Consider the following 21699-nt stretch of genomic DNA (forward strand, 5'->3'; position numbering starts at 1 on the left):
CACCTGCCAAATGCCACAATTCTCAAGTCCTGTAATAATTTTTACTACCAGCAATTAAAGTTTTACTTTTGAACTAACTTCATAAGAACTAGGAGGCAACAAGACAGATTAACTACTTTATAAGACATCTTAATACTATTTTTACAAAACTTATTTGCTGAGTATGACAGTACTTTGCCACAAAGCATATGATTTGATATTATTTCCCAAAACCTTTAATGTATACTTTGGCTTTACAACTGTGATTTCACTTAGATGGAATCTAAGCAGGATGACTGCGGTCTATTTTCTTCCCTGATTTAGCCCAACACTACTGGAAAAGAGAGAGGGGAAAAAAAAAAAAAAAAAAAAAAAGAAAAAGGGAAGAGCTGGTTAATTACAAGTAGCAGCAAATGAGCTGTAATGGAGGTGTTATGAATGTAAATCAGTGATGCCTGATGCAGCAACAGCAGCATCTGTGCATGCAGCTTGCAAAGTAATGAGATAGTGCTGATGTATTGGCATCCTGCTTTGATCACTTCATCTTGTTCAAGAGCTCTGATGGGAAAACAAAGGTCGGTGGCACTGACCTCCCTTCCCGCAGCTTGCACACACACAAATATTAGTGACTGATCAAGGATTGCTGTCTTTCCACACCGTGATTTCGGAACGGATGGTTACGTAGTTGGGGGCCTTAACTAAACAGATAGCACAAGCTCCTGCAATATGAACTGTCATGTTCTAACATGTAGAGGTAATTGGCAATTCATTCTTCACCCTGTAACCAGAAACAGGTGTATGCTTCTTAAAAAAAAAACCACAAACCCATACCATCAACTCTGCAAAACGTGCTCCCTTCCAGAAAGAGAGGTGTGCTGCTGTGTGCTCCGAAGTAGGGGCTGTGACATTTGTGGGATTTGATTCTACAGATGGCTTGGACTCGTAGAAAACATCCTTAGAAAAGGTATTTGTAAATCTCAGCCAGAGAAGATTACAAAATACACACCAAATTAACAGCAAGAAGAAGACACTGTGGGTTTTAGCCTTCCTTGGTTTAGTACTGTAATTGGAAAATAATTTACTCGTGTTTATACAAAATCCCAGCAAAGGATGCTTAACGTATTAAAACAAGAGGCTTTAGTCCTTGAAAGGGAGCACGAAGCCAGATGTACTGCTGCGGAGAGTTACATGCCAACTACGCCGTCAAGAGTCAGTCCTCGTTGGTCGTGAGCGGCTCAGGAAACTGCAGCCAGCAGCAAGAACTGTCCTTAATGAGTGCATCCATCAATTTTCAGGGGACTTGGTTGATTACCAGCACACAAAACTAGGGAACACGCCAATTTAACTGTTGGCCACTGATGCGTGAAGGAAGAATTTCACTCACTTGCTTTCATAAGGAAGTCTATAAAATTACTTAACGTTTCTATGTAAGCAAATATAGAAAACCTGAGGTGTGCTGAATCACCGGCACGTACTTTCCCCTTCGAACACATCAACCAGACACCTGAAGAAGAAGGGGATGTTCTAATATAGAGGCATGTTTGCCCACACAGTTATCCTACTGTGAAAATATCCTACATCAACTATCCTACTATACCTATCCTACCTTCCAGAAAATATTTTAAGCATTACTTCATATAAAATAAACAAATTCCTAGTCATGACTGTGCTTTACTAAAATTTAATTTTAAGACTGCTTTCTCCATTCCAGACCGTAAAGTCTCTAACTGTGTGAAAAATTGGTGATAGCCTGAGGGAAGCTTTAATGAATGTACCCATGATTTCTAGAAAGGAAACAAAAGAAAAAAAAAAAAAAAAAGGATTATGGCAAACATGGAAAGAATTGGCTTGGCCCTCTTAATTAATGTGCTATCTGAATTTTGAATAATGGATTTTAAAATTTAATATAACTCTCAAAAAGCACATTCAATGCTTCAAACCTATCTCCTGACCAAATAAGCACATTTAATGTTCACATTACAGCTCAAATATTTCAATGAAAACACACATCCCCATGCAAACAGACTCATGATTCTGGGCTTAACAGAAAAACACACAGATATTATGCCAGAATCCCCTGCTCCCACTTCGTTCAGAATGAATCTGCATCTTGCTAAAAAGTGCATAATTAATATTTCATCCAGCTCTGTTGAGTACTCTCATTCCTAATGGACTGTATTGATCAAAGGAAGAAAGTTAAACATCTATGTTGCTGTAGGGAAAGCTAAAGTTGTCATTTATGAAGTGATCATAATTTCATAGGTGAATGTACAGAATAAAGGGTTTATGGAATTTTGATATTCTGAAGCTGTTCAAAGGATATCCTCTTACATATGTCCTTGCAGAGCAACTGAGATGGGTCACTACTGACCACCAAGGTCCTTTCATCAAGCCAAGCTGGTGAAGCAATAGGCAACTCTATTCGAAAGACAGAAATAGGTAATTCTTGCTTCTTCACTTCAATTCAAAGGCATGCATAAGGCAGGCTTGGTGTAAAGGGTTTCGCCAGCTGAGGGAACGCTGTGTCAAAGCAAAATCCCCTATACAGAGTAGTAGCAGAAAGTCAAACGTGTTGTTTGAATGAGCTCTGTTAGAGCAGCCCCCAGGTAAGTCTATCAGGACTGAGAACTGGCTGAAAGAGTGAGGAAGGAAAACAGATTCTGTTTTATTCCTTTTGCATTCAAAAGGAACAGGATTTTGGATGTACAAGATAAATAACAGAGACTGAAAAGATTCACAGTCTCTTTATCACTTTCTCTTCCTACCTGAAGCAGCTCGACGTGTTCTGAATCCTGACTGGTTTAAACTTAGAAGAGGAGTGACCAGACCCCATCCACTCTGCAAAACACCATTTACACTTTGCTCGTTAAGTATAATGCTGTCAGATATCAGACAAGAGCACTGCCAAATCTCACTGCTGTGCCACCCTCTGCACGGTGTCAGCACAACTGTTCGTGCAGCTACACAGCGAAGCACAGAATCACACAGAACCATTTGGGTTGGAAAAGCCCCACCATGACCCTCCCCTGAGCGTTCCCAACTCCCCCAGATCCCTCAGCGCTGGCTCAGCCCGACTCTTCAACCCCTCCAGGGATCCCGGGGACTCCCCCCTGCCCTGGGCAGCCCATTCCAAGGCCCAACAGCCCCTTCTGCACAGAAATCCTTCCTCAGAGCCAGCCTGACCCTGCCCTGGGCAGCTTGAGGCCATTCCCTCGGGGCCTGGCGCTGGGGCCTTGGCTCCAGAGACTCATCCCCCCTCTCTGCCCCCTCCTGGCAGGGAGTTGCAGAGGGCCAGGAGGTCTCCCCTCAGCCTCCTCTTCTCCAGACTGAACCCCCCCAGTTCCCCCAGCTGCTCCCCAGCAGACCTGTGCTCCAGACCCTGCCCCAGCTCCGTTGCCCTTCTCTGGCCACGCTCGAGTCATTCAATGGCCTTTTTGGGGTGAGGGGCCCAAAACCTCCTTGGCCACCTGAGGAACAAGCAGCCTTGGGGAACGAAAAAAGGGATGGATTGGAAGAGTAGAAAGAAATAAGACTATTTGAACACCTGTGCCACTAAGAAGTACTCCATGGTTTAAGCTGACTTGACGGTATTTATCACTATATACTCCTTCCAACATAACTTACAAACACATCAGCCTTACGCTCATCTGCGGGTGTCATGGGTAACAGTGTCCCCAGCTGTAAAAATGTAAAAAAAGAATTCAAGAATACTACCAGCAACAGTGTCATCAGGGCAAACAATACTGAAACAATTGTTTCATGACAAAGCACTACACATATGTGCTATATTTGTAAGAGAGAAGATTCATTCAGGATGTTTCTATTTAGAATCCATCATCTGTGGCTGAGCAAAGGCAACTCAACTAGAAGGAGGCAAGCCTGCAGGCTCTGTCCAAGGATTTCTAAATCGCTTTCTGTTTTCCGTTACTGAGAAAACACTACGTAGGATCTTACAAATAATTTATAATCCGTACTTTTAACTTTAGTTTTTAAAAGCAACTAATGCTAATTAAGGTAGCAAAAGGAACTGCTAGAAGACTAAAAATTTCTCATCAGTGGATCTGCACAAGCAGAAACTATTTGCTTGGATATCTCCAACATGGGTTTCTGTTAGAGTAGTATGCGAGTATAACATGATAGTTACTGAAGATATCTGCATAAAAGATTTATCAACATTCCTAATTTATAAATAGTGCAGAAGAGTCCCTTAAAAGTCACCGTATGTGCCCAACATCAGGAGGGTAATGAGAGCAGTGAAATAAACCCACGCTTCCCTGGTCTCAGTCCAATGTTGTCATTAAAAAGCTTATTTTCTCTCTACACAGCTTTATTTTTCTCAATGTCCAGAAAATTGGCATCACTGCTTTTTGAGACAATTGTATCCGAAGATCGAAGTGTTGCTGTTATTCATTTAGGATGGTTTTATTACAAACTTTCTCAGCTTCACTTCTCAGTTCAAAAGAATATTAGCTAAAACACAACTTAAAGGAAGTACTCTTAAAGTTTCTATGTATTTACAGATCAGCATCAAGTATAACTGTGCTTTAAATTTTATTGTCAGTAAACATTAATAAACTAAGCTTCATGATACAGCAGTCACCAATTAAAGAAAAACATCATATTGACGTTTTGTCATTTATTCCCATTCACTCCATCCTCAATCAACCCCCCTGCTGAACATATTTTCGAGGTTGCAATAGCCTGCTGCCTGGCTATCACGGAGCCCTCACTTCCATTGGCAATCAGAGCAATGGAAATGATCAAGGATCACATGAAACGTATTGATTTGGTTTGTAAAACTGTCTTTAAAACGTCTCAAATGTGTGAAGGCTGTACCGTGTGAAGCAGCCTGAGCAAACCCAAAACCTTTCTGCATTTAATCAAATGAGCTCCTCCAGTTCCCGAGAGGCGTTCCTCCCGATGGCAAAGTTCACGATCAAAAGTCTTACAGTAAGGGAATAAAGCTGTCAGAATCTGTTACTCAGAATAATCACCCAAGCTTCCAGGTAATGCAAAGAATTCTCTGTGATTAAAACTCTTAGTACGGGATTATTTCATCCAGGAGTCTATCAACACACAAATACATACAAACCCTGAGCCATGAGGCACGAGATCCAGAATTTGAATTTGTTGTAGACATGGGAGTTTGGAAATGACACTGAAGTGACACATTGAGATACCAGGGAAAACCTCACCCTTGCTTTTGCCCGAACACCACCAAAACGAACAGTCGATCCCCAAAGGGGACCTGGATTTTCTATCAGTCTGGCCAGCTGGGGACTTTTTTTTGCCAAGCAGAAAGAAGGAACTCTGTGTTGTCTACGAAAGAGCAGGAGAGGAATGGCAAAACATTTTGGAAAAAGCACTAGTGCACAGCTATGAAGTCTATTATCTACCACAAGGAATTAAAACTCACAGAAGATAAAGTAAAAACATTTATTTTAGGCAGAATTTGCCCTATCCGCTTAGTCTGTTCCTAAACGAATAATCAAGATGTTACTTGGCTCTAGACACCACGGGGGAATAAAATGTCACCACTGCAGCTGCCAAATTTCCCGTTACCAGCCCTTCAAATTAAGGGGAGAAACCCACAATACAAACGTACAATTGGATTAGTTGAAGTTCAAATCTTTGCCCAAAGCCTGGCTTTTCCTGTAATATTGCATTCTTTTCTTCTTGTGTAAACTTCTCATTATAACAGAGACATCTTCATAATATAATAATTCTGGTTATAATGTAACTGCGGGTAACATAACTCCTACATTAGAAAAGGCAGCATGCTCTAGTAATGTTGTTTTAATGTAATTTGTGTACTGCAGGAACTGACTGAACCTGGTCATTTAGGATTTGATCAATGTGAATTAGTGTCTTAAAGAGATGAACCATTTGATAATTCAAAATTTGATCAATGTGAATCAGGACCTCACAGAGATAAAACATTTATCATGAACATTTGGAATATCAGTCTAATCTAGGCAGGGCTGGAGAAGGTAATAAGCAGGCATCAATAAGACTGCAGACAAAATACGGAAGACCTGCCACTCCCCTGATACAAGTCTACGTAGGATATTTGGTTTTTTACTTTTTAATGGGACAGATTATCCCTAAAGACTGACGAAGCCACAGCTGATGTAATTTCAGGGACTAAACAGAGAAAGAAAAAGTAAAATCCAAGAATTATCCACTTCTCCTTGCTCTTGAAAGAGATGTAGGTTAAAAAAGTTGAAGACATGCAAGTTGTCGCAATAAAACTTTGTAACCAATTCTAGACATGTTTAAAATAAAGCGAGACTATTTCGTAATAATACCACAATTAGATCTATTAATCTTGCACTTAGAACCTGAAACCACCCTGACATGCAGCACATCGGTTTATGCATTAACAAAATTTAGCAGTTCAACCTTATTTAATTCTTCTTTTACAGCCAATTAAACAGGCTCTTTAAACACCATTGCTTGAAACTCTGTCCTCAATCCTCACATGCAATTAAACTGAACATGAGAAGTGCCTGGTGACACCAAAAGAGCATCATCTTTAGGTTTCACTAAATCATTCATAATTTATCCATCAAGTTACATACAAAAGGAGGTGATAAAATAACATCTGCTGAATTTAAACCTTCAATAAAAAGACATGGCATTTAAAAGAATTTTATATAAGGAAAACTTTTAAAAGATAAAGTGATATTTCCATGCACTTTATCAACTCTACCACAATTTATGCACATACTTCAGGTACCTTTTCCTTTTCATAATGTGTTGTTGTTTGTCGTTTTTTTGGGGTTTTTTTTGAGGCAGTAGACCAAAAGTGGATCCACTGATCAAAAAAAAATCCAAATAATTTTTCAGGAAATGTGGCCTGAAGTGCAAAAGTAGCGCAGTAATTTCAGTAACGGCATTACAGCAAAGACTAGTCAAAGAGGTGATTTCTGTTTATACCTTTAGTCTCTAGAAAATTAAGCAAAGACCAGTCTCAATAAATGTGAGGGGTCTCCGATTCCCTCTCCAAATCCCTCTTCAGTAAATACTCTGGTTTATGCAGATAGACTGAAACATCCTTCAAAATGGTTTTCTTAAAATTCTTAAATATTGCCTGACACTAAGGACTGGCCCCTGCTGTGTCTACCAGCTCCATTTGTGCCAAAAGGAACCCAAAAGCATGTGATTTGCTTAGGAAATTATTTCTCTATTAGGGGTGGGAAAAGCAAACCCAAAGCCATTTGCCACCTCTGGCCACAATAACCACCTGGAGCTATCAACCAGTACTTCAAATCACAACAAAACCTTGTTCTGGAATAATGAAAGTCAGATTAGGCAATAATATGATTTAAAAACCTAAAAATACCCCACTGTAACAGAGAAAGGAGAGATACTCCCTTGATGGGAACCTTATCACAGATGAAAAACTGACAAATGAATAATAACATCGAAGTCTTCCCATACGTAATGGGAAACCCTTCAAATTACGCTTATACCAGACCTTGAGTCACTTTGTCCCTCTTGTTTAAGGGACAAATTAATTCAGTCCTCAACAGGATCTGCACCATTGACCAGTACAAACACTTTATAAATACACTAGAGAATATTTAACCATTAATAATTTTAAGAGAGAAAATTATTTTTATCTTACATCTAAGAACTTTGTTTATATATCATTATCAGCAGCTCAAAAAGACTCTTTCTCTTCTTGCTCATCAAAAAACAAAGGAAAATCCCTCCATAAATCTAAAAATCGTCACAGAATAATTCCTTTTATACAGCATTGCTTGGTTACTACCTAGACTAAAAGGTTGTAAAAAGTTCTCTCTGTATCCTTACTAAAATGATAAATGGAACCTTCTGCTTAATGGATGAACCAGCAGAAAGAGAAGAGTCCAAGGCTAAGGGTCAGAGTCACTTTGATCCATCAATTACTATATCTTCATTTAACCATCCTCAGGACTAATAAAAATTATTTAATTTGACCTTCACTGTTAAGGGCAAAGTGAAGTTGCTAATTTAAATCCTTTCACATCACGCAAGCACAGGATGAATACTATTGTAATGCAAAGTTGGAACTACATTTTTGGTGCTCCATTAGAGAAAAAATGTTAAGGAATGTATTTTTAGAGTATTTCATGCATCTTATCAAATATAAATTAATTAGTACATTACTAACCGTGCATCCAATTTCTATGCAGCTTATGGTTACTATGCACTGGCTTCCAAATTCTTCAAAATTCTCTCATTTTAATAACCAGCACAGACTGATAGGGAATGAGAGGGGGAAGGGGAATTATCGTGCATTTTTATGTGGATAAGAACACATCTAGCTGCCAGGCTCCAAAACAACAGTAGAAAAGACTTACTTGAATCGAGCTGACACTTCATCAGCAGCTTTTTGGTATTGCTCCGTGGTAACTTTGTAGAACTGGGCACTCTGGAAAGTTGAAAAAAAAAAAAAAAAAAAATTAAAAAAATACAAATTTCATACAATAGCATTTATATGCATGCTGATATCTAGTCAATAATCCTAATTTGGATATTTTATCCATATAAGTTGCTCAAAAAAAAAACCCAAACCAAATCTAATCCTCAATTCAGGTATTCTACAAAGTTTCAGAGGTGACATTTTGTTTGGTTAGGGTTTTTTAAACAAGCATGTCCTCTTGGTTCTGGAAGGTTATGCAAAAGAGATGGTTCTCAGGGAAGAAGCTGTAAAGAGACACGGCACAGAAGTCACATATTTAGCACTAGCTGCTGTTGAAGCCTTTGAAGCGTCTCCATTAGGAAAAAAAAAAAAAAAAAAAATCAAAATACGGAATCCTTCCTTCTCTGCACATCCCTGTTTCTGTTACTTGCACATACATCCTCATCTAGTTTGCAGGTGATACTCAAGACAAACTTCAAAGTTGCGCAATAAATTAACTATGGCTTGACTTTCTTTTTTGCTCTTTGCCTTGATAAAGCCTCTTGCAGCGAGTTATTTTAATATTCCAAACTTTCAGGTCGCTTCAATCAGTTGCTAATTTTAATTTTTAAAATAACACAGCTTCAGAACATATTTTTCCTCTCCCCTAAACCCAGGAATGCCTTTCACTCAGCTCCACCAAATCATTAATTTCCAAAATGCAGGCAAGACAAGATTGAATCATCAGGCAATAGAACTTTTCTATACTTAAAAATGGCAAAGTTTCTCAGTGGGATGTAGGATATTCAAAGACAAATCACTATAATGTTGTGATGCTTCATGTCTAGATAATATATACTTGGTATTTTTAAAGAGGTTTTTATAGCCTTAGCACAGTTGGACTTAAGATGTAATAACTAAAGCACCTGGCTTCACAGTTGGAGGAATGAAGAAAAGTTAAAGCAGTTCAAAAGTTCTCTAAAACCATTTTTCTCTGAATGGTGGAGCAAACAGGTCGTGGAGATGTATAAAGGTTTTGTTGGCACTTGCAAGAACTCTTCCGTAGCTTTGCAGCTCTTGAGTCATCTGGCATCCCAGGGAGTCATGTTAACATGGCAACAAAACTCTTCCAATCACACACTGCATGATTACATAAAAACCATTTTGAATCCTTATTTTAACAATCTACCTACTTATACCACGGTTTAAAGCTACTCATGCCACAACATTGATTTCGCATCTTTAAAACATTGAACATACATGGATGGCACAATGTAGCCCATGGAAAGCGTCATTCCAATTTTATTTTGGGCAAAAAAAAGCAGTTTTATTTATCTAAGATATTGATGTATGGAAAAAAACAATATGCCTAAAACACTGTTAAGGAAAAAAAAATAAATTAAAACACCCTGTAAGTGGAGAGATTGCTCTTTTGTAAAAGTCAAAGATGACATAGTCTCCTTGATCACTGGGTTAGTAAACATGTCCTAAGCCACATTTATCTGTGCCAAATTATGTTATGAGGAATACAACAAAGATAGAGCACTAGAGCAAAACACTTGATGGAAACTCCAAAAGAGACAGTGCTATCTACAAAAATAAAAAGAAAAAAACATTTTTCCTTTCCATTTGAGGATCTCATTTTCCGAGGTTCTTCCTTGTAAATGATAATCTTGAAATGTCCAGAAATCACTGAAAAAGCATACCAACTCCAGACACGGGTAAAATTGTATTGCAAATCTAATATTTTACCTCAAATGATAACAAATTGTGTAACATCCCCTGCAGTCAAAGGTCACGCACAGATCACAAAGAGCACGGTGGTCCCCTGCACTCTTGCTTCTGAGATTCAGACCTAATAATTCATTTGTACTGGAATCAAGGTTTCCACGCATGTGACTTGGGGTCATTTATTTTTTCATAAATCATCGTTGGCCAGTAAGAAAATGAAAATGAAATCCTCCTCACACCAGTGACCCCCTTGCATTTGGCAATCTCTGCTGCCCAATGACAGTCACATCCAGGTTCCTCGGACGTAGATGCAATCAATAGGGATGCGATTAGACAGCAGACTGACTGCGGTGCGAGTGAGGACAGGTCACCATTTGAGATGACAAATCGCTCTCTATCATCCTACAGTCCCCTATGATGCTAACATTTACTATAATCTTATTTGGGCTGCGATTTATCTTTCTTTTGCCTGATCAATAAAGATGAACACAACAGTTGTAAGGATCGATTGCAATTTTTTATAATTTTCAAGCATGAAGGAGCATTTCTGACACAAAAACAATATTCTGAGTGTACTTGTACTATTTTTTAATTGCAGTTCAAGTGATCAGCTGAGCTGCTATATATGCCAAGAAGTTTTAATCCTAGAGTAGACTCAAGTTATCAAAAAATCATTTAGTTATCTTAGATAAAGTGTGCCGTGTTTCTTGATCAGATCTTCCTCTGAAATTCACTCAGGTTCTCTTTAGAGATAATACTCTCTATAATCCAGAGGTGAAGTTATTTTAGAAGTCCTCCCTAATCCTCAAGATAAAGACTGCAGTGGTCATTTCTCTAAATACAGAAAAAAAACCCCGGTGCTATAACACAGCACTGTCAACATCAATAATTTCTTCAGTCTCCATATAAATACATCTATATGTATTTCTGTTGCATGTATCGTCTGCATATGCATGTACTGTTCAACTCAAAGTGAAGGAAGAAAAGCAATGGTCCAATTCTCAGGTTAGCAGCAGTGCAAACTCATCAGAGAGTAGCTCTGGATCAAGCCTGTGGATCTTCACCATTTCCAGCAGATACTCCAAATGCAGCTGTTTTCTCCCCAAAGTGAGCAAAGATGGAGAGGAGGGACAGAAGGGACCAGAAATGCAATACCACCTACCATTCCGCATCAAGCACTGCGTGCATGAACACACAGTGCTCAGCCATGTTCGTTATATTCCAGATATGTGTACTGCATATATACTCCCAGGATTCTTTTAACGAAATAAGCCACTAAAATGGCAGCAAATGCTACAACCAAGTTCCCTTGTCTCTTTGATTTAGGTCCCTTGGGCACATGCATTATGAAACAGTCTTCACTTTGAGTTACAAAGCATCTTCCCCTCTTTAAAGTCTTCTCTGCTGCTGTATTAACAGAAAGATGGGTTTCTGTAGACCTTCACAGTCACTGTTGTTGCAAGAAGTATGAAAGTGCAGGAAGAACGTTACGAAAGACGCTGGGAACTTCCAAGAGGGAACAGAAGTGTCAGGGTTATGGCAATTAATCATCATCCCAGATTATGTAGACGATGCTATTTCGGTATCTGTTATGGAGTTCTTGCACGATGTGGGCATGTTGCTTGACTTCAATATCAAAATAAAGCAGAAGATTTTGTTCTTGATGACTAAATCTTAGCTTCTTCAAAGTCAAGTATCGAGTCTCAACTGATCAGTGAGGTGTGCTCCAGAACCACAGAGGTTGCTGGCTAGCAGATCCCACCCGCCTCCCAGAGGATTCAGGATGACATGAATTACTCCATAGCTGCCGACTCAACGGGAGCCTGAGTAACTAACTCAAAATAGGTGATTTAACTTTGAAGCTGCTGCAGTTGGGAGAAATTAACCCACTTGTGTGCATATTCCTAATTTTCTGGCTGCTTGACTGAAGAAACACTGCCCACCTTTACGATAAAAATTGATGTACTGGACCAGACCAAACACTCATCCAGCTCAGCACTCGGGTAAGTATTATCAGCATACGTGTAGGATAAAGAGCAGAACAGGCAGACACTGATGCTGGGTCGTCCTCCAGCACATACATGACTAAAATCTAGCCCCAGGATTATACCCAAAACTGTACCATGACTGTCAGCAGGAATGAAGCCAGCCGTGCCAGATCTGAACAGCTGAACAGCCGTAACCGAAAAGTCAGAGTCCTATTTCCAACACACAAAATGCCAGAAAAAGCGAAGGATTCCAAGACATCACGCCTTACCTACCTCTTACTGAGTACAAAAGGTACTTGTGATCATCGCCATACTTTTTCCATGCATAAAGAACTTTAGCCTTAATTACCTTCCACGGGAATTAGGGAATTTATTTTCATGTCTTAAATATTATGGGAACGCTAACACAGAAAGGCCTGTTAGAAACTAGTAGTATTTCAAAGTTTCAATGCTGTGAAATAAATAATGGATGCCATGCACACTGAGTAAGTAGGGTCATATGGGGGAACCTCAGCACTTGCTAGAGCAGGTATGCAGATATGTTAGAGGTCCACGTCATCTGAAGAAGCCCACTGCCTTCTATGCTGACATTTTCCAACTTGCATGTATTTGAGTTTAGCATTTGGTTATTTTTTTCAGCAGAGAAAGCTTGAAAAAAGAATAAATTGGTGGAGAGCAAGCTGGGGGAAGAGAAAAAAGAAATCCATCAAATGTTAGAAAGGCCATGATGTAAAATCTGAGCTTGCATCACCTGGAAAATTATGATGCCTAAGAACTTAAATATAGTCTTGCTCTACCTGAACTAATAAAGCAGTAGGGAGGATTGACTTCTGCTGGCCGAGCTCTCTTACAGATTCCTCAATCCAGCCACCTTATTCTTCCACCAGTCTACGCTTATCTGTGTCTCCAAAAGAGGAGACTCTCCCATTAACCAACTCCTGTCTTCTCAAAGCCTCTTCAACTTTCAGTAGACAGTCCCTCTCTTTCAGGCTGTGCCTCTGATGTCCTCAGCTAAAGTCTCCTGTCCCCTCCCTGGCACTGGCACAGTATGTTGTACGTGGTTGTTCTTCTAGCTGTCTGGGCTTTGGACTGGCCAACACATATTTTAACAGTGCAAGAGTGACACTCCTCAAGGAGTAAGTAATCCTCAACCCGCACCGGCACTTGGGCAGCAGCACCAAGCAGATAAATACACCACAGGAAACACTTTATTTTTCTCTACTTACCCACCTGGATCTGTACAGCAGAAGGTTTTGGTAAGATAAGCAAGATCTGAGTCAGAGGAGGGAAACTCCTGTTTTAATACATGCGTGAACTGATGTAGGAATTATTTTGTAGGAATATCAATTGCCCTGCTGAACTGGAGTAAGACAAGCTTAGGTACATTTTCCCGGGAATGGCAAAAGCAGAACCCAAACTCTGCCCAATTTTAGCTTCCTTAAAGAAAACTCTTAAAACACGGTTCCAAAATTACCTATTCAACACTTTTTACTAATGTTCTATTAGTAACCATACAGGTAGTAAGCCATTCAGAGGAGTTCTGTTGAAAAACCTGTAAAACCTCATAGTGTTTACCTCAAGTGACTAATTTCATGTGTGATTTTAATCTAACTGACCCAAATAGGACCGCTGCATGTTAAGTTACTTCCTTAGGTGTGTTATGGCCCAAAGATAACACATAGGTTGCAACCAAATTGAGTGACAAGTAGTATTTTCTATGCCTTTCACTTCGTACCCTTCTTTGAAAAGAAAGTTCAGCATTAGTTGTTCTTGAGGAAGAAGTGTCTTTTTGAGCGCTACCTTCAAAGAATGGAACAGAGAGAAGCGTAGGCTGGCATTGTGGATGAGAAGCTAAAGAAAAGAGGAATTTTAATTTTAAATCTATCCAATTTCCCCTGATAAATACACAGAGCCATAGCAAGTACAAATACTGCTAGAATTCAGGTAGAGAAAAATGAGATGTGACCACTGGCAAAAGTATTTTCATCATGTTTGCCCCTAAAATAATCTTCCCTGAACAAAAGTAAGAGCAGAAGCTTCTTAAAGAACATATTGTGGAGGAATAGGAGAATTATTTTGCTAGACAGCTCTGATTTCAAAAGTCTGCGTGAGAAAATAAATTCCTGCATAACCTCAGAAGGTCAGCTGTTTTGTCTGCATGTGGAACCTCAAAGCAGAAGTGCATGTTTTACTCTCTGCTGAAAATCTTCAGATTTTCAGCCAGATAAAGTTCTGAAAGATCTTGTGTCATCCAAGCTGATAAAAGGTTATCAAAAGAACCAGGAGAACTTGAGAGTCCTCATTTAATTTCACTAAAGATACATCACCTATACACACTATTTTATTACAAATGTGCTGAAACTGTTTTTACTGCAGACATACCATGACTTCTTTTTGGCATTGAAATGTTTCTTTTAAGCCCCTTGGCTCTTAAAGCCCTGAACAGATTCAATATGAGAGTAACATTCATGCAACCTATTTTTTTTTTTAATTTAATTTAATAGTTATGTAGTTAACAGTTTATTTGACAAAGAAAAAGATGTGTGACTTCCATACAAAAGAGACAAATCTGGCCTTTACTTCAAGTTAGTGCTGTGAAAGACAAAAATGAGCACAGCTTGACTTCAGAGCAGCTCAGCACCTGCTCCACCCACCAAAGGAACGAAGAGCTTGGGCTGTTTGGCACCTTTGAGAATCAGGGGAGAATTTTTAATTTAAAGACTTCTTTTTCCTTGTCATCCTCCCCCACGGAAGGACTCAAAGCATCGGCAGGCAAAGATTATCATGTTCCCTGAACGGAAAATTGGAAAGTTTTCTTTGCCTCTTTTTAATCCATTTCTGCTGAAGTTAAGCTTTCTTTTATCCCTTAATTGAACTTCTGGCCATTTCATCTTAGTATCTTTTACGAACCCATTTGCGGATAATATGAAGCATTTTGTTTTATTCATTCTGTTGACATGTAGCCTGAGATCTATATGGCCTTAAAAGAGAATATTTCCAAAGCCAGAAGGAAGGAATAGCACTTAAGCCTACAGAGCTGCTCCACCAACTTGAATCCAACCTCAAGACTGCCACAGTCCCCTTTCTGTTCCGGTGCTGCAAAGTAGGGACAAGAAATCTGGCACAGCCACCGCTGTCTAAAGAGACCTGTTAGAGCACTTGTGCAAAAAAACCCCACACAGAAAGGTGTTTTGGGGACCAGGGGGGACCATGAAAGGTGTACGATCACTAGATTGTACCCCACTGTTTGATTGTACCCCAACTCTGAAGTAGACCATGTGGATTACAAAGAAAAAGTCAAGATTAACGGTTTGAAGAAATAGCCTTAAAATATCCAGTCGTGTTTGATTTGTGAAGCTGCCACTAAAAACAACAAGTGAGCAAACAGAGGAGGAACTGGGGAAGGGGAAAAAAACCAGCAAGATTACCTACTGTAGTGTGCATACATCCCTGTTTCAAATTATATTAAATTACAGCTGTATAAATATATGACCATTTTTATGGCATATTTATTTGAATTAAAAACCTCAATTTATCTCTGAATTGATTTTAATAAGCTATGGAAAACCAAGAATATAACGTCACAGAGATTCCCAAGTAATACTGCATCTTTATTCTACCTCAAATGCTATTAAGATGATACATGGATGAAGTAATTTCTTCTGAAATGCCATCAGATCAGGCCTTTGCTTGATTTTTAGATAAGTTATTTTCTGTACAAGTTATGACTTCTCTCATTTGGTCTAGCTGTGCTATTCAGCCAACTGTTGCATTTTTTGACTCCAGAGATGAAACAAAGGATATAAACTCCACATTCACGGAACCTACATAGGACTTAGGACTTCTGCTCTTGTTGGGGTTCCTACATGCTATTATGAGCTCCTTTTTGAAGGAGGGGACCGATTGCCTTCCTCAGAATCCACTGGATGGACCGGAAAGTTCTCTGTACCTCTCATAGGGCTGAAAATAGAAAAAGGCATCTGGATTTTATGAAAATCTATTCAGATGGAGCATCTTTCCATAAAAGAACCAAAGCAAAACAGTTTTCCAGTTCTGAACTGCAGCATAAAAGTGACCTTCAGAGAAGCAGCCAACAGATCCCTCAGTGAGCGCCTTTGGCCACATAACGAGTCTGTTCAAGACAACTCTGAAATAGTCAGAGACTAAAGATGCACGGACAGATGAGGAGATGTGAATTTCCAGCAGAGAACTTTTTTTACGTGCAAGAAGTGGGAAAAGTAGCTGCGAGGCAGGGAGGGAGAAGACAAACTGAAAGAGAAGCCCCAGAGATCTAAACAAAGCTGAAATAATGATCTGGGATCCTGGACTAAGCCTACAGAGGACATCTGGAGGGTAAGAAAGGTAAGGCTAAGACCAATTTTCAGGATTTTGGTGGAGTTTGCCTAGAACTACATTATTTCCTCTGTTGGTTCAAATTCAAGTGCAGTTCCCTCTCTTCTGCTCTTTGCTACCAAGTGTTTATAAAACCTCATCTCCCCCTTATATCCTGAAAGAAACTGGCTCTGGACCAGAGTGCCCTGCTCTCGGATAGATGTCTGAACTGTTAGGGACTGAAGGGAGGTCACTGGACACCCGTACCTGTTCCTACAGAGGGGTAAAAAAAAAAAAAAAAAAAGCAAACAAGTATCCAAAACAGTGCTGAAGATGCCAGAGAAAGAGACAGTACTAAGACCCACTCAAACAAAGGAAACAAAGAAAAACCAGATGCTGTATCTTGGCAAATGTTCTGCGAGAAGACAATTCACTTCCCAACATCATTTGTTTGATTTCGTGACGTGTGTTTGTCAAAGAGTATACAGTGTGCAGCAAGTGGGGCAAAGTACTTAACTCAGTTATCAGCAGAAAATGGGGAAAATAGCACATTCTCTGACCTTTTCTTTTGAATTTCCAATTGTGTTTTTCAGGCACCACTAACGAATACCTTTAACTGCAACTATTAACGTCTCTAAAGTTTCTCCCAAGATATGCTTCGCTTCACTTTTCTGCCCTAGTAGAACATTGATCTCTAATTTGTTAACACTCAGAGCTGCCAAAGAAAATGAAAACCTTTGTGAAAAGGACAAATCTATTCAAAGTTCTTACAGCTATTCAGCCAAGCATCTAATCTGCATGTAATTGTAGTACAGTCTTTAATACAAATGTTCTCAATCTTTGGAGATGCACGTGTAAATGCACAACTATATTTACGTCTCCTACTGATGACAAGATGCCTCATCTAAATGATTCCTATTTACAACTTTCTTTCTCAGTCTCACCCCTTTTACTGTTATACATTTTAAATTACATTCTCCCTAAGGTACCGACAAGTATTATTTTTCCATGTTCCAGAGCTGACTTTCCCCACCAAAATGGCATATGAACACGGCAAGATGCCAAATGCTGTCTTTGGGTATTGCTGCTGCCAGGGGTGATGCCCCAAAAATATAAGTTGAGAAATCCCTTCTCTCGATGGGATTGGGTACAGACTGCAGCACTAGGAAGAGCACATTCACACAGCATTTAAAAATCCTGTTGTTTGTTGCCTTTATGGAATTAATTTTTAAATACCGGTCCAACAGGCCACTTACACAGAGCAAAAGCCATACACTACAGGGAACTACTTCAGCTCACAAGCAAACTAGGATCAGCATGAAGCTTCAACAGCTGTCTGTGGGTTACAAGGATGCTCCAGTATTTTATTTTGATATGCACAGCTGTATATTACATATATAAAATTTTAAAAATACGTATTTTTGCTAGAGCAGCACAAAGTCAGATTACAGAATCACAGAATTGTTTAGGTTGTAAAAGACCTTGAAGATCATCCAGTTCAACCATCAACGCACCATTAACAGTTCCCAACTCCCCCAGATCCCTCAGCGCTATGTCGACCCAACTCTTCAACCCCTCCAGGGATGGGGACTCCCCCCCTGCCCTGGGCAGCCCATTCCAACGTCCAACAGCCCCTTCTGGAAAGAAATGCTTCCTGATATCCAGTCTAAACCTTCCCTGGTGCAACTTGAGGCCATTCCCTCTTGTCCTATCGCTTATTACTTGGTTAAAGAGACTCATCCCCAGCTCTCTGCAGTCTCTTTTCAGGGAGCTGTAGAGGGCCAGGAGGTCTCCCCTCAGCCTCCTCTTCTATTACATTCATGCATAGTTGCACCTCGCCTGCTGCATGAATAACTTCTACAAAGCCCAGTGGTGTTAGAGACTCAAGGCAAGACAGTCCGAGGTTACCCACGAAGCTGTTTTTGCAAACTTGTAATAGAGGCAGCGCTGAGTTCAAGGCAGCTCTCCTATGGACTACAGCAGCCGTAATTTTAAGATCATGTTGCTCAGCCTCTGCAGTCAGAAGAATGATCTGGGAAAATAATTTTAAACGCCACCTGTTTCAAACTCATTTTGGTCAGCTTTCCGAGGCAGACAGATATCCCATTAAAGTGGTCGAAAGAATAAGAGAAAATTGCTTCTGTGAAATTATGGGTGAAAATCTGGCTGGATCATCAGGCTCTACTTGGAGGGCAGCTACATGCATAGTTTCTCCGGGGTCTATACTACAGCCATCCCTCTTTAACATCTTTATCAGTGAGACAGAGATGGAGTGCATGCTCACCAAATTTGCAGTGACACCAACATGGGGGCACATGCCCTACAAGGAGAATCCAAGGGAAGATGACTTGTTTAGCCCAAAAAGAGGAAGATGTGGGGGGACCTCACCGTAGCTTGAAAAGCCCTAAGCTTCTATCAGCAAGATGGAGACAGGGTCTTTACTGATGTGCAGTGGGAGAACAAGAGACAGTGGTTGTAAATCAAAATAATGGAGGTTCCAAATAGATACAAGGGAAAAATATTTCCCTCCAAGGATACTTAAGCAGAAGGACAGGGATTCGAAGAGACCATGGTATCTCCAGCCTTGGAGGTTGTCAAAAATCTGAGTGGACAAAGACCTCAACCTCCTTAACTGCCTCAGTGTTGATCCTGTTTTGAGGAGGAGATTGGACCTCCCAAGGACCCTTCCAGTCTGAATAATTCCATGAATATGTATACTTCCAGTCAGTGATATATCTGATATCAGAATGAAAATCTATTTTGGCTTGTAGATGTGCAATCTGCTCTGCAGCTGTATGTGAAATTCATCTTGTGGCAGAAGCCCAACATAAAGAATCACAGATTAGCTATATCTTCTTTCAAATAAATGGAAAATAGCTGGGTTTAGCTTTGTTTATTAGATCTACCACTATGACTGCTCACTGACATTGGTTGCCTAAGGGCATAATGAGTACAAGATTACCATTTTTTGAAAAGCACAATGCTGCCACAAATAACACTTATGAGCCAACCCTCAAGAGAACAAGAATAAAGTTCTTGAAAGAAATTCTAAAATACTCTGTTTCTCTCAATCCAACAGCTCTGGCAACAGTGTCACCTCAGAAGCTTGTTCCTGTCTCTATATCACAGCTTTAAAAAGTTCTGTCTTTGTTTCTCTGAACTGCTGTCAGGTTGTGGTAACTTTTCATAGAATCATAGGATCGTTCAGGTTGGAAAAGCCCCTTGGGATCATCGAGTCCAACCCCCAGCCTGACTCTACAGAGTTCTCCCCTACACCAGGTACCCGTCCCAGCACAGCGAATGCTGATACTACACTGGGACTCAAGAACAAGTTTGATTGATACTATCAAAGTCCTTGTGTTGTGGAATTCCGAGCTGCAGTATCCAAGAAGGATGAGTTTATTATTAAGGATCACTTTAATGTTCGCATTTGGTCAGACTAACAGACTTTTTTGGATATTGCTGGCACAAATATTCTAAATGTTGGTATCTGGCTATTTACATCACTGTCAGGTGAAAAGATTTTGATGATGTCAGGATCAGAAAGTCAGTCAAGAGGAGGTGAATATGGAGAGACCATCCTTTCACTGTGCAAAGTTCATGATCCATGTCAAACCTCCTACAAGATATCAAGGCAGAAAAGTCTTTCAATCACAAAATATCAACTGACCGACAGCTGATGCTGTACAACAAAAGCTGTGCAAAAGTGTAAAAAACTACCTATCAATAACAGGTTTTGGTGATTATGAGGCGACTAAAGTACTTCGAGGATGGTCTTTTGCAGCTGCTTTGAACACCACATGTGAGCAGTGAGGAAACATCAGGACTGGTACAGCAAGAAAGCTAAGGATATAAAAAAATGCCTGGTGAAAAATGTATGTATTTGTTTGGATGACTGATAACTACTTGAATCCAAGAAAACTCAGTCTAGATTGAGAACTATGCTTATATTTAGTGAAGCAAGAAACAAAATGAGTTCCGAGCGTGTTTAAATCAAACTAACGGAAGAATTTTTCAATGAATGCTCTTATAACACATATCCCAGCAGACCCATTCTGTTCGGAAACAGTCTTCGGAAAGAAATGCAGCCAAAACTAAGGCAGGTGGCCGCCTCACTGAAAAGCCTGCTAATATAAAAAATCCAGGACCTATGAAAAAGAAATCGATACAGTGTCCCAGCACGCCACAGCATAATCATTGGCACCAAATACATTGCTTTGGAAGTTAGAAACACGGCTCCTCTCAAGTAATGAGGCAACACTAGACTAAATATTAGGAAGGATTTCTGTGCAGAAGGGGCTGTTGGGCGTTGGAATGGGGTGCCCAGGGCAGGGGGGGAGTCCCCGGGATCCCTGGAGGGGTTGAAGAGTCGGGCTGAGCCAGCGCTGAGGGATCTGGGGGAGTTGGGAACGGTCAAGGGGAGGGTCATGCTTGGGCTGGAGGAGCTCCAAGGGCTTTTCCAACCGAGATGATTCTGGGATTCTGTGAACACACCACAAAATTCCTACAGTTGGATGATACGCTAGGCCCAGTAATTCAAATGCAGACCTCTAAAAACATTCATAATTTATAACTATGTTTTGTGACCTCTAAAGATGATTCCCACTATTTACTGGGCTTCTTTTTCCTGCATTCTTCGCAGGCTCTGTTTATTCCTACGAGCCATTTCAATTCTCCCCCCCGCCGTGCTCAGTGCATCTTTCAGACTGGAGCCATTATTCTGCCTTTCAACAATCCCGCAGGTATTTAGTGTACGTTCTGTCCTACATATGTATATTCTCCCACTGTTGTCTTTACTTTGCCTTTCCATTTTAAGTGATCACTTGTACAACTGTATTTCTCCAGACACCTACAGTCTTTCACAGACACCTCTTCCTCATTATTCTGAACAGGTTTTCAGTTGTTTCTTGAGGTTGGACTCTGTGTTACATACAGTTGCCTCACACCATGTCTGTTTATTTTGGAAAACTTTGGGAACTCAAAATTTGTCCATGCAGGTCACTGCTGTTACTCCTCCAGTGCAGGCATTTGTCTCTTAGGTTGGAATTCGTCACAGCTAATCTCAGCTATCTAGAGATAGATACTTGTAGGAAACTTCCTCAAAAATCAACAGGCGAACACAACAGCAATGTGACGGCAAATCATTCTCTCGCCAAATCGATGGGATGGTTTGATCACCTTTCAGCAGCACCTAGTTGCCCCAGCAACTACTGAGTGAACCCAGATATTTAATGCAGACTAGATGTTTCCACTTTAAGCTACACTAGAGAAAAAAGTATC

At 40.1% G+C, this 21699-nt stretch overlaps 1 protein-coding gene across 2 annotated transcripts in view; it reads right to left on the minus strand.

Moving 5' to 3' along the window:
• The window catches only part of CHCHD3 (coiled-coil-helix-coiled-coil-helix domain containing 3), a 163089-nt gene that overhangs the window by 21441 nt on the left and 119949 nt on the right, over nucleotides 1-21699 (minus strand). For both annotated transcript variants that reach the window (XM_074903541.1, XM_074903540.1), the window contains exon 6: nucleotides 8328-8398. In XM_074903541.1, the coding sequence (XP_074759642.1) occupies nucleotides 8328-8398 (71 nt within the window). The remainder of the gene's footprint in view (nucleotides 1-8327; nucleotides 8399-21699) is intronic.

Source organism: Athene noctua, chromosome 3, assembly GCF_965140245.1.
Source record: "Athene noctua chromosome 3, bAthNoc1.hap1.1, whole genome shotgun sequence".
Lineage (NCBI taxonomy): Eukaryota > Metazoa > Chordata > Aves > Strigiformes > Strigidae > Athene > Athene noctua.